This window comes from Falco naumanni, chromosome 4, assembly GCF_017639655.2.
Source record: "Falco naumanni isolate bFalNau1 chromosome 4, bFalNau1.pat, whole genome shotgun sequence".
NCBI classification, from domain to species: domain Eukaryota; kingdom Metazoa; phylum Chordata; class Aves; order Falconiformes; family Falconidae; genus Falco; species Falco naumanni.
The window spans coordinates 26,084,426-26,105,646 of record NC_054057.1 but is presented as its reverse complement, the minus strand read 5'-3'; the positions used below and the strand labels follow the sequence as shown (position 1 = coordinate 26,105,646).

Genomic DNA, 21,221 nt, shown 5'->3' with positions numbered 1-21,221 from the left:
CTCCACCAGCTTTGCTGCTCTTCTGTGGGCATACTTATCACGTGTATCAGGGAGATTTTGTAAGGTTACCTAATCAAGCACTCTGTTCCAAGGTGTGAACAACCTAGATTTTTTTCCCCAAATATTTGTTGTCACAGCTATACAAGCAACTGAAGAGGTAAACTGAATCACAGCACCTTTATGTTCCCCATGGTGCTTTTGTGCCAAGCGTAGGTTTGTTTCATTGCTGTGTGAGGTATATGCATAGATGTGATGGATATAAGGATGAATGCTACAGGAAGTGCTGGTGAGAGGGTAGGATCAATGGTAGACGTTTATACAATTGGGTTTCACTGAAATTTTCTAGGTGCAGTAAGTCCCATACTTCATTAAGTTTTCTGGACCTCATTCAACGCTAAGTTATGCACTTTAGTACCTTATTGAACTCAACAGGCATATAGGGGCTGAAGTCAGCATTAAATATAGCCATCTGTTATTTTGTCATGCCATACTCAATTATTTTTATTTAGCTCTTTCAGTCATGTGAAATAAAACTGTCAAAGTTGTCAAGAACTCCAAGAAATGAAGCCTCTGCGCTGCTGCTCTGAGATTTTTAATATTTCCTCCAATACAGATCCTTGTGCCTTAAAAATCCAGCCAGAAGCACATTTGGTCTGATAGTTTGATAGGGTATGATCCAAAGGCTTGTGGAGAGTTAGCAGAACAGATAAATGCAAATAATTCATCATTTATCTGCATAGATCTTGCAATAGTATATTCAATAACACAGATATTAAAACCCACACATCTCATTAGGCAACAGCTTTTAGTGTACACACAGTCAAATGTCACCTTTACTATAGTGCATTCAGATGTACAAAAATGCAATTAAATGTAATTAAAAATGCTTGGGATTTTAAATTAGAGAATTTTTGAAACAGGTGGTAGTATGCAGTACAGTCCTTCATGATTTTCTTCCCTCAGAGCTAAGGTAGCTTACTATTTCATGGGAAGCTTCAGCATATGTGAATGGATCATGGAAACAGGTTTCTCTTGGTCAAAGTGATTAGGAAGAAAGACATATAACTTCCTGGGGCATGCTGAATAGTTGAATGGAATGTTTAATTTATTGTCCATTTGATTACACCTGTTGAGAACAGGTTTTTTTAGGTTTCTGTTGTAAAACAAAGCATTTAAAAGTTTCTAAGGATGACTAGAAAACTTTTTTGGTTTTATCAACTATTATTTTTCAAAAGATATTTTTAATTTTGAAATATTTTGAGATAAAAGAATCCTACTGTTTTGAAAATGCCAAGTGACATTTTTAACTAACTTTAAACAAAGTTTTTCTGAGCAAGCTATTTGCCCTTTCCAGTGTCAATTTTTCTTGGAAATCCTTGTACCATCCCATTTCAGCTCTAGGTCCACACAACTGTTTTCTTGTTTTGGCCTCAGCTGCATCCCAGGTACTCGTGCCTCTATAGTCACCCAAGGTGGAAGGGATATCCCAATAGGAGATTCAGTATTTCTCCCAAAGGAAATGCCACACACTTCCCTCTCCTACTTAAAAAAAATTCAAACTGGAACTGAAAATTGTCAGATGCAAGGATCAAGAGGTGGTGGAGATCAGTTACAGCATGGTGGAGTTACTAGATTCCATTCTTAAAAGATCTTTGTTTGGAGGTAAAAAAATAACAGTAGGGTCAGAGGAGTTGCTGGACCCAAAATGAAGAGGAGCCCCACATTTCTTTTTTTTCTGGGAAGGAACACTGAAGAAATGAAGTTCGTAAGAGGAGCTGCTCTGCTTGAAGGAGAGACCTTCCGTCTGCACTGTTTTGTTGGAAGGAGAACACGAGCAAATACTCAGAGAAGGCAGATTTTCCCCTGAAATCGATCCATATTGTTCAAAAGAAAGCAGAGCCCAGTCTGCTATCTCCATTATTCACCTTTTGCTGTAGTTACTTAATTTCTCACAAACTCCTGCTTGAGAGGAAAGTTGAGAAGCCCTTTCAGGCAAGAGCACTGTAGAGCCAGTCTAAACCACCCCTGTCTACTTCCCAATGGATTTTTGAAATGTGGCATTTCTCCCCAGTTTCTCAACATATCTTGCTTCATCTCTCTAGCACACATGGAATCAGAAAGTGCCGTGATAGCATTGATGCGTCTTCTGGACTTCAGGGTTCCTTCTGAGTTGCCAGAGATTTCTGTCTCTCATCTCTTGCCAAGTGGAGAAAAGGGAAGAAGTGGAGCAGGCTTCCAACTTCTTCACTCAGAAGGTCTCACCAAACTGCTTGGTGGTACAATTTCAGCATCAGGCATCTTAAATTGTTCAGTGTAATCCCACATGCCTGGTCCTACTGGCAAGTGTTTTTTACACACTGTCTTTGGAAGACGTGTGGTGGTTTAAGTTTTTTGTAAACAAAAGTAAATAATCAAGATGTTACTAACTTTTTTTGAAAAATAGGGGTTTTATTAGCAAGTCTTGGAATTATATACTGTATACCTTATGAAGTATTCATTTTCAAATCACAATTAAATCATACAATCCTCATAAGGATGTTTGTAATAATTCAAATTAACCTGTGTTTAATTAAAACGATTGGTGTTATGGGATTATAAAATTTGAGAGGTGTCCAAAGGAGCAAATTTCCTAATGTAATTCTAATTTTTTTTTTCATCTTAAAGGTCAGGAAAGGGATAAAGTGAAAAAGGAGATCTAAGCCTCAATCCCAGGAAAAAAGCGTGAATTAAACATGTCTTTGCATGGCTATTTTAAACTGGTACACTCTTCAAAGAAGGTTTGAAGTTCCTGAAAGTAACTTAAGTGACTTCTGCTAAATGCAAATTCCAGCGTTTCTTTTGTAGGGTTCATTGTCATTGAGGGTATTGTAAATGTGTTGATCATTCTTCTGGTGGAACTATTTGTGAATATGATGCTGTGTATTAAATTAATCTAATCTCGTCCATCTTTCATAATTTCTGAACAAGGATTACTTATGTCTGCTGTACCATCAGCTTCATGTCTTTGATGTATGTTAGCTTTACTAATGGAAGTCAAAGGATGGACTTGCTTATGTGAGTAATTTGGTACTGGGATTAAGTGGTCTTTCATCATATAGTTTAGATTTTCAGGAGGTGAGCGCACTCAAAAAAACCAAAACAAAACAAAAAAACCCAAACACACACACACACACAAAAAAACAAAAAAAAAAACCAAACCAAAACCAGAAAAAACAAAACCCCAAACCAGACTGCTTGCCTGTTTTACTTCTGCATTTTCTACTGAAACAGACCTCTTGCAAACCCTTGTTAGCACATAGCTGATAGTTGTACCTGCACATAAGCTTTGCTTACCCAACTGAAACACCTGATACATCATAATGAAGTGCATGTTGCTCAAGGTTGGTGGCACTTTCTCGTTTTATTTTTTTTTTACCAGTGTGCTAAAGAAGAAGCTTCACTGCCTTAAGATTAGTCTTAATTGTAAGAGTTCAGACTTCTCCTTTTGCTGTTAGGAATATGAGAACATACTTCATAGGACCTCAGCCCTTCCAATGGCAGCGTGGAAAAAAACTTGAATTGAGTTATGACTCTGTCAGTTTATATGATCCTGTATAATAATGAGAAATTTTCTGTAATACCCCTTGGCAGACAAATCAAGGGTAAGTCATTAGCTCCAGCTTAATGTATAAGGGTAACTGAGGTGACACCACCTGTGGGAAAGGGACGAGATCTGTAAGAATCCCTGAGAACATCAAATTGAAGTGTAAATATGTTTTTAGCCTAGAGTTTGTTGGCAGTTTACAATTCCTAAGAAGGACAGAGCCCTGAGAACAGGCTGAACCTAGAAGTATGGCTTTTGTGCTGCATAGTATGTACGTAAAAAAGTTAACTAAATTTTACAAAGCCTTTCAAAAGTTTGCTACTTCTGCTTTAATCCTAGTTTTTGCTTGCTCTGGTTTTAATCCTGCTAATTAAAGCTTGCTTATTTCCAAGTAACTCACTTCCAGATTATTAAGTCTGCTGCCAAAATTGCATTGTTCATTAAAGTCTCTGTAATATTAGCTCTTCTTAACAGTTCTAATATAAATAAAATTCTTGCCAGATATTTTTGGAAGGGAGAAAATACTAATACTTGGCACATCCATACCCTTCATGATCTTTTTTACAGACATTCATTTGCAGATACTAGCTGGACTGAACTTTTTTATACCTCCCTCAGACATATTATGGAAATTCAGGGATTACATTAGAGGTGCTTGCATAGTAAAAAGACTGGTCTTGTGAGAGGTGGACAATTGTATGCTTTTGAAATGGAAATACTTGGGAGTTTGTATTCTTCAGACTGCTGCTAATAAATACATAATATGTGTTGAACACAGCAATTTCAATCCAGTAGGTGTTTTATATGAATTCTCAAAACAATTCCAGTTCTTCAGCTCCTGTAAGACTATCTTTTAAAATTAAGACCATTCCTACCTGTAGTATGTTTTTTATCTGTTTTCCTGTGTAGGACTGGACCAATAATTAAGTGATGTCTAACCAAATCAGAGGAAATAAATTATTCCAGTAACAGAAGTCTGGTTGTATGAAAGCATTATATAAACAAATAGTGATACAGAATCTTATCATTACTTCGAGTATGTCATTTGCTGATATATGCATAATGCATTTCTTTTTTACATACCACAGAAGGCTATAAAGAGTAAGTAGATGATCGTAATCAAAACAATGATAAATCCTACACTAATATCTACTGCTTTCATTCAAAGGCACCCTGAAGCACTTCACAGACTGTTTTATATAGGAAAAGAAATTAGAAATAGAAAATTACATAGAGATTTCATCAATATCTCGTGGTAATAATTACAGGATTTGATCAGATTCATTCATCTCCCATTTGGCTATTAATAGGAATATGACACACTCTGAATTCAATCTTTATTCTCTTAAGGGGTTTTTCTTTGGTGAGGAAAAACTTCAGAGACTTTCTCCACCCTCTTAATGTGCAAAGTCTTTAAATACTGGCAGAAGCATTATCACTTGCTGAACTGAGTGTTCCAGCTGTGGTTATTTCTAAGTGCATAGTACAAAGTCAAGCTTTATAATCAGCCCTTGGTTTATAACTTTTATGACTTTGTTGGCCCTGATTAGTATGTCCAGAGGAGCTACTGGTACCTTAGAAAAGCATAACAGAGCCACTCCATCTCCTGAGTGTATTCATCTTTTTGGTGCGTGCCTGGGCCAAAAGCTATCATTATCCCTTTTTTTTTTTTTTTTTTTTTTTTTTTTTTTTGTTAAGAGCAAATGAGCTACACAGGTTCTGCTGGAGAACAGACAGTGCAGTTTTCTCAGCTCTTAGTCCAGTTTTCCCAGCCCTCCACAGCTTCTGCCTGGGGCAGAATGCATTTCCCGCAGTGGCAAGACAAATAAGTGATTATCAGAAAATAAGGCTAAGTCTGAAAATGGCAACAGCTTTAAAGTGACAGTATCACTAAAAGCATAAATAGAATATTAACATGAGTAGAAACCTGACTAGTAAAGAGGGAGAGAATTGTTGCTGCTCCTTTTTATTTCCTTCACAGAAGCTGCTGGTGACAGGAAAAGCACTGTCCTTTGCTATCCTTGTTTGGAGCTGAAATATTAGCTCTCTTTGTGAGAGAGGGAAGGCGAGAAGAGAAATGCCAATAGTTTTCTTTATACCACTCTTTGAAGAAGCCTTTATTTTAAATAGATATGTCCATCTTGAAAGCATTCTTTGAAATAGTAACAATCAGCCGGGAAAGCCAGTCTCAGAGGAAAATCTCAGAAAGAGGAAAACGATGACCTACATTTATCCTCTATTAGAAGGGAGTGGGTCCCATGGATACAGGTCTTTAGCAGAGATGGAAGATTAGGTCTACATACCTGCCTTTGTTATTCACCCTTTTCTTTCTTAAAGGGAAAGTCCTTTAATCTCCCTTTCCTTATATCGCCTGGTTCCAAATTGATGAATGCGATACCTTTGTAAAGGGCGTTGCAGTTTGGATGAAAGGCAGTTTGCTAGAGCCGAGCACAGTCTGCAGGAGCAGCCTGTGTGGTTCCCCTCTCCCATGTTCCCTCCTTCCTAGCGATGCCCTGGAGAAGCCTCACCTGCACGACACCTGCTAGAGCTTTGTCACCCCGGAGAGGGTTGATGAGCTCCACAATGCGATGGACTGGGGGAAGGCAAGGGCTCTGCAGGGGAGGGGCATGCAGATTAAGGGAAACAGTCATCTGATTGAAAAACTCTAGTAGTTAAATCTCCAATTACTCTCATCATCAGAAAGAACAGGCCTGAGTCCAGTGAACTGTTGTTCAAAAATGTGACGGTTGTTTTCTTAATTACTTCAGTTGCGCTTCTTTGAAAAAGAATGGTTTGCCTTCCATCTGCTGCGATGGACCCAGTGAGGATGGTGACAGGAAACGCTACTGGAAAACAGTACCATGCTACTGGGAAACTGCAGGCATCGCCACAGACTGTGGAGATCCCTGCTGTGTTTCCCAGTTGTTAGCAATCTAGTGAGTCAGATCACGGAGTCATCCAAGTTATAGATGAAAAAGACTTTTCGTTTCCTGGGATCCTTACAAGTCACAAGCATGGTCACACTTCAGTAACTTTTCCAGATCCTGAATTCATCTGCCGTGACGGAGGGAAGACATAGTCACTCAATATGAGTGATCAGCAGACTTCCTTTATTGTGTCTTACAGTCATCTTTTATGCCTTGTTATAATTAGCTCATACATATTACAAAAGTTAAGCTCATTATTGGTTAGTTGCCTAAATACCAAGCCCGCCCCTAGTTTCTCTTCTATAGTTATCTGTTCCCACCTGCAACATTCTTTACCGACCGCAATCTTCCTGTTATTGTGTAACAAGAACAGCCAAGGACAGTGTATTTTTGCTTTACTTCAGATAAGCTGAGTGCAATGTGCATTTTTGTCCAGCCAGCTGGACTATGTCTACGTGAACTTTTTCAGCTAACCAGTTATCCACATTCATCCTTCATTCTGTGGTAGTTTTTGAACAAAGGAATTGAGTTTTAGATCAAAAAGTTGCTTACTTTAGGTACTCAATTACATGACAAGGTACTGACAAAAAGAAAGAAGAAAAAAGAGAGCAATACATGGATTATTTTTCTTCCTCTTACTTTGATTTCTGTGAAAAAGTGCAGTCCTAACACTACAGATATGGCGCGGGTTTTTCCTGTGTGGCTATTTTTGGCCTTCCATGTTGTTATGGAAAAAAACCCAAAACAACACCTGAGAGATGAGGTACCTAATTAAATTCGGGTTTTTTTTATTTTCTATTTGGAAGAAACAATATGCAACATGCCATCTGGAATCAGCTCTTGAAGTGATAAAGGAAAAATGTTATAACTGTGCATAGTGATTCCGTCTAGGTATGGAAAAGGCACCAGGTTACACACTGCACTTGAAATGAGGAGCTTTTAAGCATGACTATAAATTTAATTTTAGTGAGCTTGCTAACTAAATCGGGGTTTGAGCCTGGTGCTCATAGTTAGATTCACAAGTTTAGGCTTTTTTGGACTTAGACACTTAGAACTGACAGGACTAAGATGACAAGCCTTTTGGGGTAATTAGTCTTTAGTTTCTCTTATTTAATGTAATACTAAAAATGTTAAATATAAAAGCAGCAGTGTTTCCTTGGTATGCAGAAGTCATATCATTAGGATAATAATTGGCAGCAACCAGAGCAAAAAAGATACACTTCTAGGAAGCATTAGGCTCTTTTTCCCTCTCAGGAGACATCAGCAAGGAGGTCAACGGCAAAGCGTTACCTGCTACTATGGAGCTGGTCAGTCTGGGAAGCAGGGAGACTCACATAAGCCCAGCAGAGTCCTGGGCTGGCCACAAAGCAAGCTGCTCCTCTATGTTCCAGGCTGACAGGAGCTGCTATCCATCTGTGTTCCAGCAAACAGGCACTGTTATTGCTCAAACTGATATCGTGTGAGACATGTTTTTAGATGGTGACACTGTAATGGTGTAATTGCTGTGTACCCATTCTTTTGGTGCTTATTTCATGGAACAATAGCAATGATTGAGGAAATTATTGTAATAAATTTCACGATTGCTTTCTGGTTTTTCTCTCTCTCTGTGATACAGGAGAAAAGATGCTGGGATGTTGTCATACAAAGAGCACCTACCAGTCAGTCAGGTAGTGGTTGGAGACGTTGACCGGCCTGGGTCTGAAGCCAAGATATCTGTGGGGCCTGTGCGTTGTCAAGGAGATCGTAAGTTGGCTGGGTTTCTTCCACTTACTCTTGGGGAGAAAGCAAACCAAATTGGAAATCAGTAACTTTGTACACACCCCACACAAATTCAGAGAAGTGTCTGTCTACTTTCACTTTTTTTCTGTGAAAGCTTGATGTGATTTGAGAAATTTTGTCTATGAAACTGCACATATAATGGCTCATGTTTGCATTTAAAATATCGATATTTGTTTTTATTTTATGGTAAATGCAGCAAGTTTGATTATTCAGCTAAGTTTATGCAGATATAAGCAGTAATACAGGTTGCATAAGAACATCTCTCGCCATCTGTGCTTCTGTTGAATGCTCTTGTCAGTGTCATTGTCATTGCTGTGCATGTGACTGTAAGCTATGGTTATGGGATATAAATAGTAGCATGATGGCAAAACTTGTTGCTGTGAATTCTGTTTACAGGTGTATAAAATTGGACAAGATTGTTATCAGCTGTTAACCATATCAGGGCTTGATGTTTGCATGTAAAACATTGGGAGATTTTTAGTGGTAGTCTCTGAGTTCCAGGCTGCGTGCTGGTAGGAGGTGTACATCCTCCAGTGTGGTCAGCAGGTCGTAGAGTAAGTCAGTTTAATGGATAAATTTCCACCTCACATGCAAAAAAAAAAAAAACAAACAGATGGAGTGAGGAGGATTGTATTCTTCCTTCAATCTATTTTATATTTCAGAAGATGAAATTCATCGCCGCAGTCAGAGCAACTGCTTAAGGCCCTTTTAAACCACAGTTCAAAAGCTTAAACTCTCTGAAGTTGTCATGCGCATTAGATCTGTCCTCTGTATTTGAGGGCCCTCCTGTTATAAGAGGTGCTGTAAGGAAAGGTTGCCTGGTTTAATTTCCAGTAACTAATACTTGCATGGTCTGTAAGGAATACAAAACCCATCCTCAGGTGCTGGTGGAGAGTACGATAAGTCAGCCTATGAGATGCAGTGATGTAGAAATACCGAATGGGTGTGCACAGTACATGCAGGTTGAACAACCTGCTTCGATCCAACATCTAACAGGGCACAACAGGGATGAGTGTGGTTTGCCTTTCCTCCTCTGCCACTTTACAGCTTTACAGTGCTCTCCATCTGCATGTTCCTAAGTACTTTACAAAGGAGGTCTGCATTACTGAATTATGTCAGGGGCTGAACATGAGCCAGCAGTGTGCCCAGGTGGCCAAGGCAGCCAACAGCATCCTGGCTTGTACCCAAAACAGCGTGGCCAGCAGGGCCAGGGCAGTGACCATCCCCCTGTACCCAGCACTGGTGGGGCCACACCTGGAATCCCGTGTTCAGTTTTGGGCCCCTCACTGCAAGAAAGACACCGAGGGGCTGCAGTGTGTCCAGAGGTGGACAGGGGGCTGGGGAAGGGGCTGGGGCACAAGGCTGATGGAGAGCGGCTGAGGGCACTGGGGGTGTTCAGCCTAGAAAGGAGGAGGGTCAGGGGAGACCTGATGGCTCCCTACAGCTCCCTGACAGGGGCTGTAGGCAGCGGAGGTCAGTCTCTGCTTCCAGGTAACAAGTGACAGGACAAGAGGAAATGACCTCAAGTTGTATCAGGGGAGGTTTAGATCAGATGTTAGAAAAAAAATCTTCACTGAAAAGGTGCCCAAGCATTGGGACAGGCTGCCCAGGGAGGTGGTGGAGTCACCATCCCTGGAGGTGTTTAAAAAACATGTAGATGGAGGACTTAGGGACATGATTAGTGGTGGGCTTGGCAGTGCTGGGTTAACGGTTGGGCTTTATTATCCTAAAGGTCTTTTCCAACTTAAATTATTCTATGATTATCCCTGCCTTGAGGTAGGGCAATTAATCTCAACTGAGAGGTAATCGCATACTCAGGGTCATCCAGCAGGACAAGGACATATGAGAGTTTTCTGGGTCCCAGTCCAGTGCCCCAAAACCCATTGCCATTGCTCAGGGACCCAGCTGAAGCGCTTAGCCTCTTTTTCTGCTTGTGGTCTTTCTGGATTGCGCCAGTGATCCCTCCAGCTTTTGTTAATGAATCTGATGCCTAAGAAGAAGAAATAAATATCATGGGATGTTTGCAAACTTTCACATCACCTATTTGGTGCTTATTTGTGGTGTTTGACTAATCACAGGTCAGTTTGTTTGCTACTCAGCTGTGTTTGATAAACATTCTCATAATAGGCTCTTACAACTGATGACTAAGAAATAATGAATAGTATGTTCTTGTGTCTGTATTCCTCATATCCTGAATCTGAGTGTTGCTAGAAATATCAGTCTCTAAAGTATGAGCCATTTCTAAATATTAGTATAAATGAAACCTTATTTGAGCAGGGAGTAGCCTTTACTAGAGTGTGAGTGACACAGCTATTTGGGAAACTTAATGGATGTATTCCTAATATTGTGATTAATTGATTTTTTTGTTTGAAATTACAGGTATGATTTGTAGTTTTAAAACTTTGCCCATGAATAAGTTTGAGTTTACTTCCATAGCTATATATTATTGTCAAAAAGCTGTTATAAGGTTTCTCAGAGGAGATAATATAAACCCCAGTCCTTTGCAGTTAGCAAAAGCTCCAGTTTTATGTTCCCACTGCATTGTCCTTCATATTCTTTCGTGATCCTATACACTGTCTCACAGCTTGTGTAAAACAAGGTTTCTGTGCTTTTGTTCCAAAGGGAAGGAAAATCCAAACTGCTGAATTTGTGGAACCGGGTGTTCAAAACCAATTGATCCATTTTTGGTGTATTACGTGCATCAAAACCAACATTATTAATACTAAAGAAGTTGACTCTCATCACAGCCCAAGGAGTTCAGTTGCATGTGTTTTGTATGTTGTTATCATTGTCTAATTTTTGAGGGTGGTAAATGAAAAGAGGTATGAAGACTTGCAGAGAAATACAGAGTTTTCATCTAATTGGAAAGAAGAGGGAAAAAGTCAAAGTGCCTAGCCAGTCAAATAAAATTTTACCTAAATAGGTAAATTTCTCATTGGATTTCTCATTGTGGTTGTAGAGCCTGCCAGTACTGTGACAACTTATCTCATGTTGCCCTGAGGGTTGTCCATGGCACGTGATGTATCAACCCACAGCCCAGTGACATTTAGCAGCACATGAAGGGCCATATGCTTACATCAGAAGCACAGTGTAATTTGCTATGCACTTCACAGCTACTTCTGTCTAACATCTAGAGACACTGCTACATCACCCAGGCCCAGTCACAGCTGTACCTGAGAACTGTAAGAGTACTGCAGAGCTACTGGCATTTGCAGTCCGCAAGAGCAGACAGCTGAAAGCTTGCTGTTTCAAGGGCAAGGAGGATTAAAGAAAGCAAAAATATACCTGTTGTCTCATGCAGTTCCCTTCCTCCCATACACATCAAATTCTTAAAAAATCATTCAATTGGGGCCATAACAATTGACCGTTCCTACACTATTGACTGACTGAAGTAAATCTGAAAACCATTCATCTTGGTGCCATTTGTTTGACATGAACCAAGGAACATTAGGAATGTAGTACACATTGCAGAATCGTAATTGTTCTCCTATTGCAAAAATCACTAGATTCTTCGTTCAGAAATATAGATTTTATTTTGGTCCCACAAATGACAATTTCATTTTTCTATTCCCCTGATTTATGACCTGATTAAGGCTGCTCCGGGCAAGCTTGGATGGTGGCTATTGTTGGAAATAAAATCAGAAAACTTGGCCACGCACGATTATCCATCTTTCTGTTCCAGAAGTATTCTTCATATTTAACTGCACTCACAAAACACTATTTGCATCCTGAAAAGTAGTCAGCAAAAAGGGCCTTTATTATCCTCTAAAGATCTACTTAAGCTGCTGTGTTCTACCAGAATGATGAAAACTCATCTGGTCATTGTGGAAAAAATCCCATAAATCTTGCCTGGGGGCTGCCTTGTACCTTGGATGAAATTTTGAGGATTTCTCTTTTCCATTTGCTAATTTAGTGTTGAGGAATGCCATGTAAATATTTAATGATTTTTTTAAGTGGTGACCTACCAGGAGAGCAGACTTATCCAATTTTATGGAGAGCAGGTGCATAACCAGGATATGGGTGCAGTGGGGGTTTTGGCATCATATTGCATCCAAAGATCAAGCAAGGAATTTATCAAATGTCAAGTCTACCCAGACTTAAAGCAAAGCCGTCCTTCCTGGCCGCTGCTGTACGAGCGTTGTGCTCACAGAATGGCAGTGGCAGTTTATCAGCAGATTCTTAAGATCCTCTAACCTGAACTGTAATGGAAACAGGGAAAACACAGATCTAACTTTGACATTTACCAGCCCTGAGACTCCATAGTAATACTGGATAAGGAAACTACTCTTGTTTTTCTCAAGTGATTGTGTTTTGTGCAGATCGAGAAAGAAGGGCCAACATAGAACATTAATTAATCAGCTTTACTGTTCAGGTTAAGTTCTTTGAGACTACTTAAAATCCCTTTACAGACATATTACAATTGTACTAATACTAATGCAACAGCACCTGGATTCCTCAGCCCCACTGCATTTGGCCTTGTCCAACCAGTAACAGAAAGACCTTGTCTATCCCTTTATGTTATTCTACTGTAAAGCAAAAGGGCACTCTGAGCTTTTTCCCTTTAAAGAAGGACACACATATGTTGGGGTTTTCCTTTTTGTCCAAGCTCAACCTGAGGTGGTAGATCAAGGCTGCAAAAATGGATCTGGTAATTTGTTTTGAAACCAAACTGAAGAGCTTAGCTTACTGTGTTGGGGCTATTGCTACAGAGATTTCGTAAATAATCATATTGAGTCAAAATTACTTTTGTGACTTTTGGCACCTTTTCAAGACTTTCTCTCAAAGCTCCTATATTTGTAACCTGATAAGAGTATCCTTTTCACAACGACTTCCTAGGATTTTGAGTCGTGTCTGCTCTTTATAAGTCCAGAGGGGAACAGGCTGACTATTCTGCTCTAGATTTGCCTTTCTCCTTGAGTCTCTTTTCCTTTTGTCCCATTTCTGCTATAGCAAAGGCAGATTTAAGGGGGAGATGGTTTTTACACAGCTCAAATTTATGTTTTTTCCATCTCCTCTGATATATAGTTTTTACTTTCCCAGTAAGACTTCAATTCCAGAGCCACGAATCAGCCTTTGTATTTTACCTCTATTATTTTTAATCTTCAAAATGTGGAGGAGGAAGCAGCTGCATTGACTGTGGTTCTCTCTAAGCTAAGTTCTCATAAAGACTGGTATCAGCCCTGTTCATGTAGGACCTGCAGTGACAGACAAAAAGGTCCCCTTGACAGATGACAGAAATTCAGGGACAAATCAAAACACGATTCTTACATCAGTGCATTGATTTTGTGTGTGCGTGTGCGTGGAACTGTGTGTGTGTTCTCAGGGGAAATATACCTTGAAATCTTATTCTAGTCAGTGATTTTGACCGTGGCTCGTCATTACTCCTTTCATGACCTGATGCTTTGTTTCTTTCACTTCCAAATATTGCTTTTGGCTTTACTCTTGTACTTTCTTATCAAAGGTTCCAGTAGAGTTGGCTTATTTAATCAGACAGTGGTGCAGACATGGGCATTTTGGGGGGCTCTGGGTTTGTATTAAACCCACTCTATAAATACCTAAATCAGACAGCCGCTGCCAGGGTCAGTGCCTACAGATTGGTATTTATATATATATAATACATATATAGTTACCCCTTATGCATCACATGTGCAGGTTGGTGACTCAGAACTGTTACTTGTCATGAAAAATAAATCTATTGTTTCATCTGCATGCTTAGTCCATTTTCGTTACATTCCAAATTGAGGACATTTTCAATATCTTAAACTTGGGTTTGAATGGTACCTCCTGAGTTTCAGAAAAAAAATAGCACTGCACTTTTCAGTAACACATGAAACGTATGAACAAAGTCAACTCTCTAGTAGGATGAACAATGTGTTGACTCAGACCAGCAGTGACGCTACTGTTACATATGCAGGTAAAGTAAGCTGGAGAGTATCCCAGAAAAAAATAAATAAATTTGAATTGGTAAAAGATCCAACTGGAATTTCAATAGAAGCAATTTACTCCTACTGTCTTTTAGGCAGTGTTCCAGTAATATAGTGACTTGTCTTACAAGTTACTGGAAGTGAAAACACTGATTCAAATGAAAGTTAGCATTATTGATAGCCCCCACTCAAAAAACAAAACAAAACAAACAAAAAAAGACAAGCCCGAGTGTTTGCAGCTGGCCTCTTAAATGTATAAATAGGTGTGAAAAAAAAATTGGGGTTTGAAACTTCTGAAGCAATGATTCCACTGGAAATTTGTGTGATGAGATTACATAGCTGAAGTTTAGGCAATTCCCATTTGAGGTGTGTACTTCTCTGCTACTCAGGTTAGAAAACTAACAAAAATTAAATTTTTCTACATTTCCCTATTTTTTGCTTGCATGACTAGATATATCTATATCTATTTCTTTTTACGAATTGCTTGACTTTGCAGTCCAATGATACATTCAGTAGATTAAATCCAGGTCAAAACTTGATCCATCCAAGAATTTAACTTTTTTTCCCCAGTAGCTGTAGCTGCCTTTAGTTAACATAAACATAAACATTTGTCTGCTGAATTTCCACAGCTATTACCCCAGCATGTCTTTACGTGTTGCATTGGATTGTATCTCGAGCAATTCAGGTGGAATACAGATTGACTCAGAGAACATCAGGACATTGTGCTCGCTGGTTATGACAGTGTTTCTGATGCTACCAGCAAAAGAGGAGAAAGAAAAGTTTCCTTTCAATTAAAGCAGCCTGACAAACAAGAAGGACTATTTTAGACTCGTTTGATTTTTTCAGTGGATTTTGTTGAAGGCAATAAAATAACAGTGTCTGCCTTGGGTGGGGACCATCCAGTTCAGTTAATCAAATTACTGTCATTATTCCTCATATGTGGTTACCTTCCTCAGAGACACAACAAAAAAAATTACCCACCAGGTCAGCTCTCTCAAACTTTCTAAGGCAAGAAATTAACTTTTTTTACAGTTGTTTAATATCTGATTGCATCATTCCCTATAGTTAAGTCTACCTCTTTCTCTTCACCTTTAACCCTGTTTCATACTGCGTACTTTGTTTCTGTTGTTAATTTATTTTCGTATTTGTGCAGAAATGTTTTCTGCAGCGGGTGGTGCTGGAATGCCCTCCTGCAGTGCCTTGATGTTCCTGAGAGGACTCTACCTTCCTCACCTCCCAGGAAATCTCAAGCTCTGGCCAGTTGTCTCGTACAAGTATAGGCCATTTCTGGCCATGGGAATCAAATTTTGCCTGGCCTGAAAATAGGAGCTGGAAAACCTCCATTGTTCACGTGAATTTAGGGCATTTCTCTCTCACCCTGAAATATACAAAGGGATTTGAAGGTGCACATAGGCTAGAGTATGTCCTCTCATGGCTTCTCTTACACATATCCTTGTATCCTTCCTAAGCAGCAAAGTGCTCCAAGTACTAACGTTTTTGGCTGGTAGTTTTGTCATTCTTTTTTTGTTTGCAATCAGTTCTCAGCAGCACTGTAACTACACTCAGAAGTGATTCTCTGATGTTGTAAACCAAAAAACTTTGAGTTTAATTTATAACATACTGTTATGTAAGTTTTCAACCAGATAAGCTCTCCCTTAGATGATCCATGGTGGACAGTACCAAAATGAGAAGACCAAACATCTCTGGAATTGCAGATCAGCTTGGAATTGTTGAGGTTTGGAGGGTGGGGGGTGGTAGGTGGTGTCAATAGCATTTGAATATGTATGGCTAAAATTATTTAAGTTCCAAAAACTATTTTCCTTCTTCATGGCAACACTTCATCTGAGCTAATCATTCTAGATACCTTTCTCCTACTCCTTTGCTTTTGTACAACAACAGACATTCTGGCCTAGAAAATTGGGAGGAAATAGTCTCTAGAGCACTGTAATTCATTGAATTGTAATTCACTGTGACTTCCTTGGGAGCTCTTTATACATACCATCCTGAATGTAAGGTTCCTTTTATATAATCTTGAAAACCCAACAAGAAATTTGTAAGATTCTAGATTTCTGTGTTCATGCACTCACTATAAGCTGTCAACATTTCTATTGTAGAACACCTTTTTCTAAGGTTTATAACATGAACATGTTCAAACTTGGAGTACAAGTGTATTCATGGAATAAATCCTTGTAAAGTGACCCAGTTTTAACAGATATCATATTGACTTATATATGAATATTCTCTAATGCATCGCACTCACTGTCAGGTTTTCTTCTGTTTGCTTTCTGAAAGCAAAAGCTAGCCATGTGTGCTCCTAATCTCATAGAGCAGGAAGAAGTAGATATCACATAAAATTTAACCATCGTCCTAGAAGGACATGTCTTTTTATTTCTGACTGAAGCAGCAGGATGCCTGCAAATAGTGCAAAAGAATAAAGGAACAGTAGAGTTAAAATTATAATTTTGGCATATTGGGAAAACCAGTTCCCCATACATTACAAAGGTTGTGCCATAGGAAAATCAGTAATCCAAAGTTTAAAAAAAAAAAAAAATAAAAAAAAAAGAAGGAACCTTTATATGGGTCTGAACTTGTTAGAACATGTAGAAGGCACATCCTTTCAACAGCAGGCATTGACTCTTGATGTAGTTTGACCCCTTCATTCTTTTCAGGCTTTGCCAAGATCTAGTAGAGTCTGAGTGGTTCAGAAGAGTGAGACTTCTGCTGCTTCTTCCCGTACTGGTGGCATATGGAAATAGTATAGATTACACTTCCATTTAGTGCATGTTTTCATTATGAATACAATTTACATTGCTGGAGACTTTTCCTTAAGGACGAGAAAACAGTATGCTCTGAGTATCTCTTTTGAGGGGAAATGCATTTAATCCTTGTCATCTTTACTATATACTTGCCTGCCAGTTACTTTTTCTTAATTTAGGTATTTAGAGTAATATGGTGCCACAAGTTACATCCCCACACTTCGCAGATTCATCATGAACTGTAAACCAGTTGGTGGGAGAGACATTTTACCTAGTTTAAGACAGAAATGGACCTGCCTAGTATTAATTAATTTTCACTGCCTCCAGTTCTACCTAAATGTATATGTTGGTATAAACTACAGAAGGCAGTTCATTGAAATTTCAAAGCAATAATAAATTTTACTCTTTTTACATATTTTCTGGAAGTAATGAAAACATAGGGCAATCAATGCCCATGATCAATTCTCCAACCAATTGTAAAAGAAAAAAAATGGTGAACTCCATAGGGGAGTTACGAGCTTTATGTTTCACAGATACAGAATTCAAATGCAATTAAGAGCTAATTTTATTCAAACTCCCCTCATCATTATGATTATATTACAGGATAATTTTATCTTTAATGCAAAAAAAGAAGCATCTGAAACATTTCATGTAAAGTATTGTCTCTAAATTCCTCGGGAATTTAAGGAAAGAGTCATTAGTCTGACAGATGACACACAGTAGCTGTTCATATTAAACTCAAATCCTGTTAAAGTTATGTTTTAATTATAATTTCAAACATTTTACCATCTATGTGATTGTAATGCATATTAGTATCTTACCATACCTATAGCAAAGTAAGAAAAGCAATTATGCAGGGTACAAAATCAAAGGATGAAAAGATGAAACAATTCCCATAGCGCGTGGAGGACCAGTGAGAAGGCGATGTCGGTCAAGCAGTAAGGAACTAGGGGAACCTGAGACTGAACTGGGGAATGAGGAGCTGCTGGAATCCTGTCAATTACATGCACAAATTGACGGTCACCTTTAAATTTCACTCCATGAATATCTGAATAATCTCAGAAATGAGGTATAAAATGGAGGAAATTATCTATGTTCATATTTTAGGTGGAACTCCTTCTCACTTTAACACTTTTGGCCTGTGTATTCCTGCAGCACTGAGTGACATTTGAAGAGCAGAAAGAACAGAAAAAAGCAAAAAATGATTGAAGGTGAGGTAGAGTGAGGTCAGTCTCGTTCATTGCTATGCGTAAGTTATGCAAATGCAGTCTCATTTAGACATAGCTAAGTGAGTGGCAGCAGGATGGAGGATAGCCAGTTATACAGGATCTCGTTTGACTTTGCAGCGCCTAACACCTGGCACACAGCACAAAGTGACTCGCTAACACTAAGAACTGCCCAACCACCAAGATGGGGAAACTCATGAAGAAGAAGTTGGGGACCCCCGACGCTTGTTAAACTTGCATTGATCTCTGTACTGGGGAGCCAAGTTAACTCTAATGGTGTCTAACACAAGATTTTAAAATGGCTGAACTTACTCTATCCAGTGGTTGAATATGAAGGAAGGTTGGGTATGAATTCCACAGTCACGGCTGTGCTTCATGACGATTTCTCATCCCACAGGCTCTTCTCCCCATGCTTTAATTGCAGGGCTGCATTCTAGCAGCTTCTCTTCAAAACACTCCCATCATCAAGTTCTCTTACAGTATTTGGTGTATGCACAACATCCCGCTTAGTGCTTCGCAGGATTTTCTAAAGGAATCTATCCTGATCCTTCTCTCACAGCACACCATTCTGGATTTTTTGTGCAGATATATGATGTGGTGCCTGAAGGAGCAGGAGAAGGTACAACAGCTTGAGAGAAGCAGAATAGATACAATGCGAAGAATTAACCTCCTATTTGTTTTCTCTAATCTCTTAACATTTCTTTCTGACCTTTCTCTTCTATGGAAAAAATTGCAAATGTTGGGGGGGAAAGCACTAGAAAACTGTAAGAGAAATACGCAGAATTGCCTACCTACTCCCTTTTCCATTGATGATGCCATAGAGGACTTCCACTATTCAACTTCTGGGTTTGAATATGCTGGATTCCAGATTAAAGTTGCAGCCTGTGAAGAGCCATAAATTCAGTATTTAGAAAGCAAGTTTCAGAGGAAAAGTTCCAATTCCCCTTCATATATTCCTCTTTTCTGTGCTAAAAACTTATCTTTTTGAGGTGCCTACTTGGCAAAAAAAGAAGAAATTTGAAAACGCTGATAATTTTATTCAAGGTTTTACGTTTGAATCAACTCAGATAGAATTAAAAGGAGATGAGTGGAAAATCCTTTACTTTACAAAATTGTATTTTTTTTCTCATTACAGAAATTCAAGGCAGTTCTACCCATTTACTGTTAGGAGCTTACAGTAATCTGTACTTCGAAAGTCTTAGCTAAGCTTGCAGAATCTTTCAGCTTTCAGAAGCTTTCAACTTTACAATATTAAGTAGCAAATTCTAACATTTTTATATGCTTGTATTTCAACTCTCATTTGTGAAGAATCATCCGCACATCTGATTTGGTCTAATTCAGAGGACCAATATTTTTCATGAGAACAGCTTTCAGGGAAGCAGTTATGGAAAGAGAGGCGATAGTGACTCACAGTTTCAAAATCTTCTTTTTGGCCTTTTTCTACTTATCAATTTCTAACACGCACACTGTATCTATATTTTATTATTTACCTTTGGTTTCATGAACTTCTGCAGATGTACAATTTTTGCCTTATCACTGCAAATAGTTCTGCTTTTGAAAACTGAGGAACTAAATCAGTGTAAATCAGTTATTAGCCACAGAGCACAGTTCATATATCTGTGTCCCATTCACCTGATTATCATTTTTTTTAGATTTGCTATTACAAGGTTAAATTTAAAACAATTTATTGTTATGAACTGATATTGTGTCTTCATATTTCAGAGGCAGGGAGGAGTAAACTTGATCCCTATTTTGCAAGATATCATCCAGGAAAGTTAAGATGATTCTGAAAACATGGTAGAGAAGGGATTTTCCCAGGAAATACTTTAATTTCTGATCCCAAGATGAGAGAAAATTCTCAAAACCACTTGCCGTACCAACAGTGAAAAACATAAGAAGTCATTTGAAACAGAAAAGGTTGGTTATCAAGCCAATTCCCATTGATGGAAGGATATCATTGGGACTTTGACTTTCAACATATTACAAAAAAGCCTTTTTCATCACTGTTTATATTTCAAAAATAGATAGGTTTTGAACTAAAAGACTTTTTGAAATGTCCAAATCAGAGTAAAATTTTCAAAACAATCAGCTCAGTGTAGTTACATTTCATGAACAGTGCCAAAAAACTTGCAGTTTCTTTCAAAACTTCCAAAAGCTTCAGTGTTTTGTAACAATGACAAGGTGTTGTTAGAAAATGTGTAACTAAACGACATATTTGCTTCATGGGAGGGACGCTCCTTTCCTTTCTTGAAATGCACATTAATTCCCTATGCTGAGATGGAGACTTATGAGCTTTTGCTTTTGTAAACTAAAAATAAGCATTCTTACAGTAGCTGCAGTCCTGCTTTAATTATAACATGGTTAACTGATATTCCACCCATCCATATGCTGAAGTTTATCTCTGTATATCACCATGTAGAGAGAGCTCTCCCCTGTTCTCTGTGCACACACTGTATTTCAGGTGGCTAATCTGATTTTCCTCCGTAATATCGTAAGGTAACTTGGGGATCCCATAATGACAGCCAGTTATTAAATAAAAAGATTGTTATCATACACTGCATTGCCGCTATCCCAGTCTCATAAAATCTGTAGTAGTCCAAGATGCAACCAAATAAAATTAAGATGCTTAAAGCAATAGGCAGGATTTGAAAAAAATGGAAACAGCATCTGAAGCTGTAAATTCAAGAGATAGATATGTCTTTGTTCACAACTTGTTAACAACTTCCCACGGCAACAAGAAAGAAACGGTGTTTTGTTGAGGTTTTGCTTTAATCCATGAGCTGTTTGAACCTTTAAATAATAAAAACGTATAGACTTTCATTATTGTATTTCTTTCTCTTTTTAGCCCTTAGTTGATACAATTATTTTGCATTGTACTGAACATATTTTCCAAAGGAGGGGGGGAACCGCCAGTTGTATGAGGAGGACATATGGAAGCCAACAATATCAAAGACAACAATAAAGCAATATTTCAAAAGCAGAGAATATGCCAACTTCTAGTCAGAAAATCTGTTGGATGATGACAC

At 38.6% G+C, this 21,221-nt stretch overlaps 1 protein-coding gene across 2 annotated transcripts in view; it reads left to right on the top strand.

Moving 5' to 3' along the window:
* Window positions 1–21,221, top strand: part of CNTNAP2 (contactin associated protein 2) — a 1,145,700-nt gene that overhangs the window by 947,945 nt on the left and 176,534 nt on the right. For both annotated transcript variants that reach the window (XM_040592035.1, XM_040592036.1), the window contains one exon: window positions 8,126–8,253. In XM_040592035.1, the coding sequence (XP_040447969.1) occupies window positions 8,126–8,253 (128 nt within the window). The remainder of the gene's footprint in view (window positions 1–8,125; window positions 8,254–21,221) is intronic.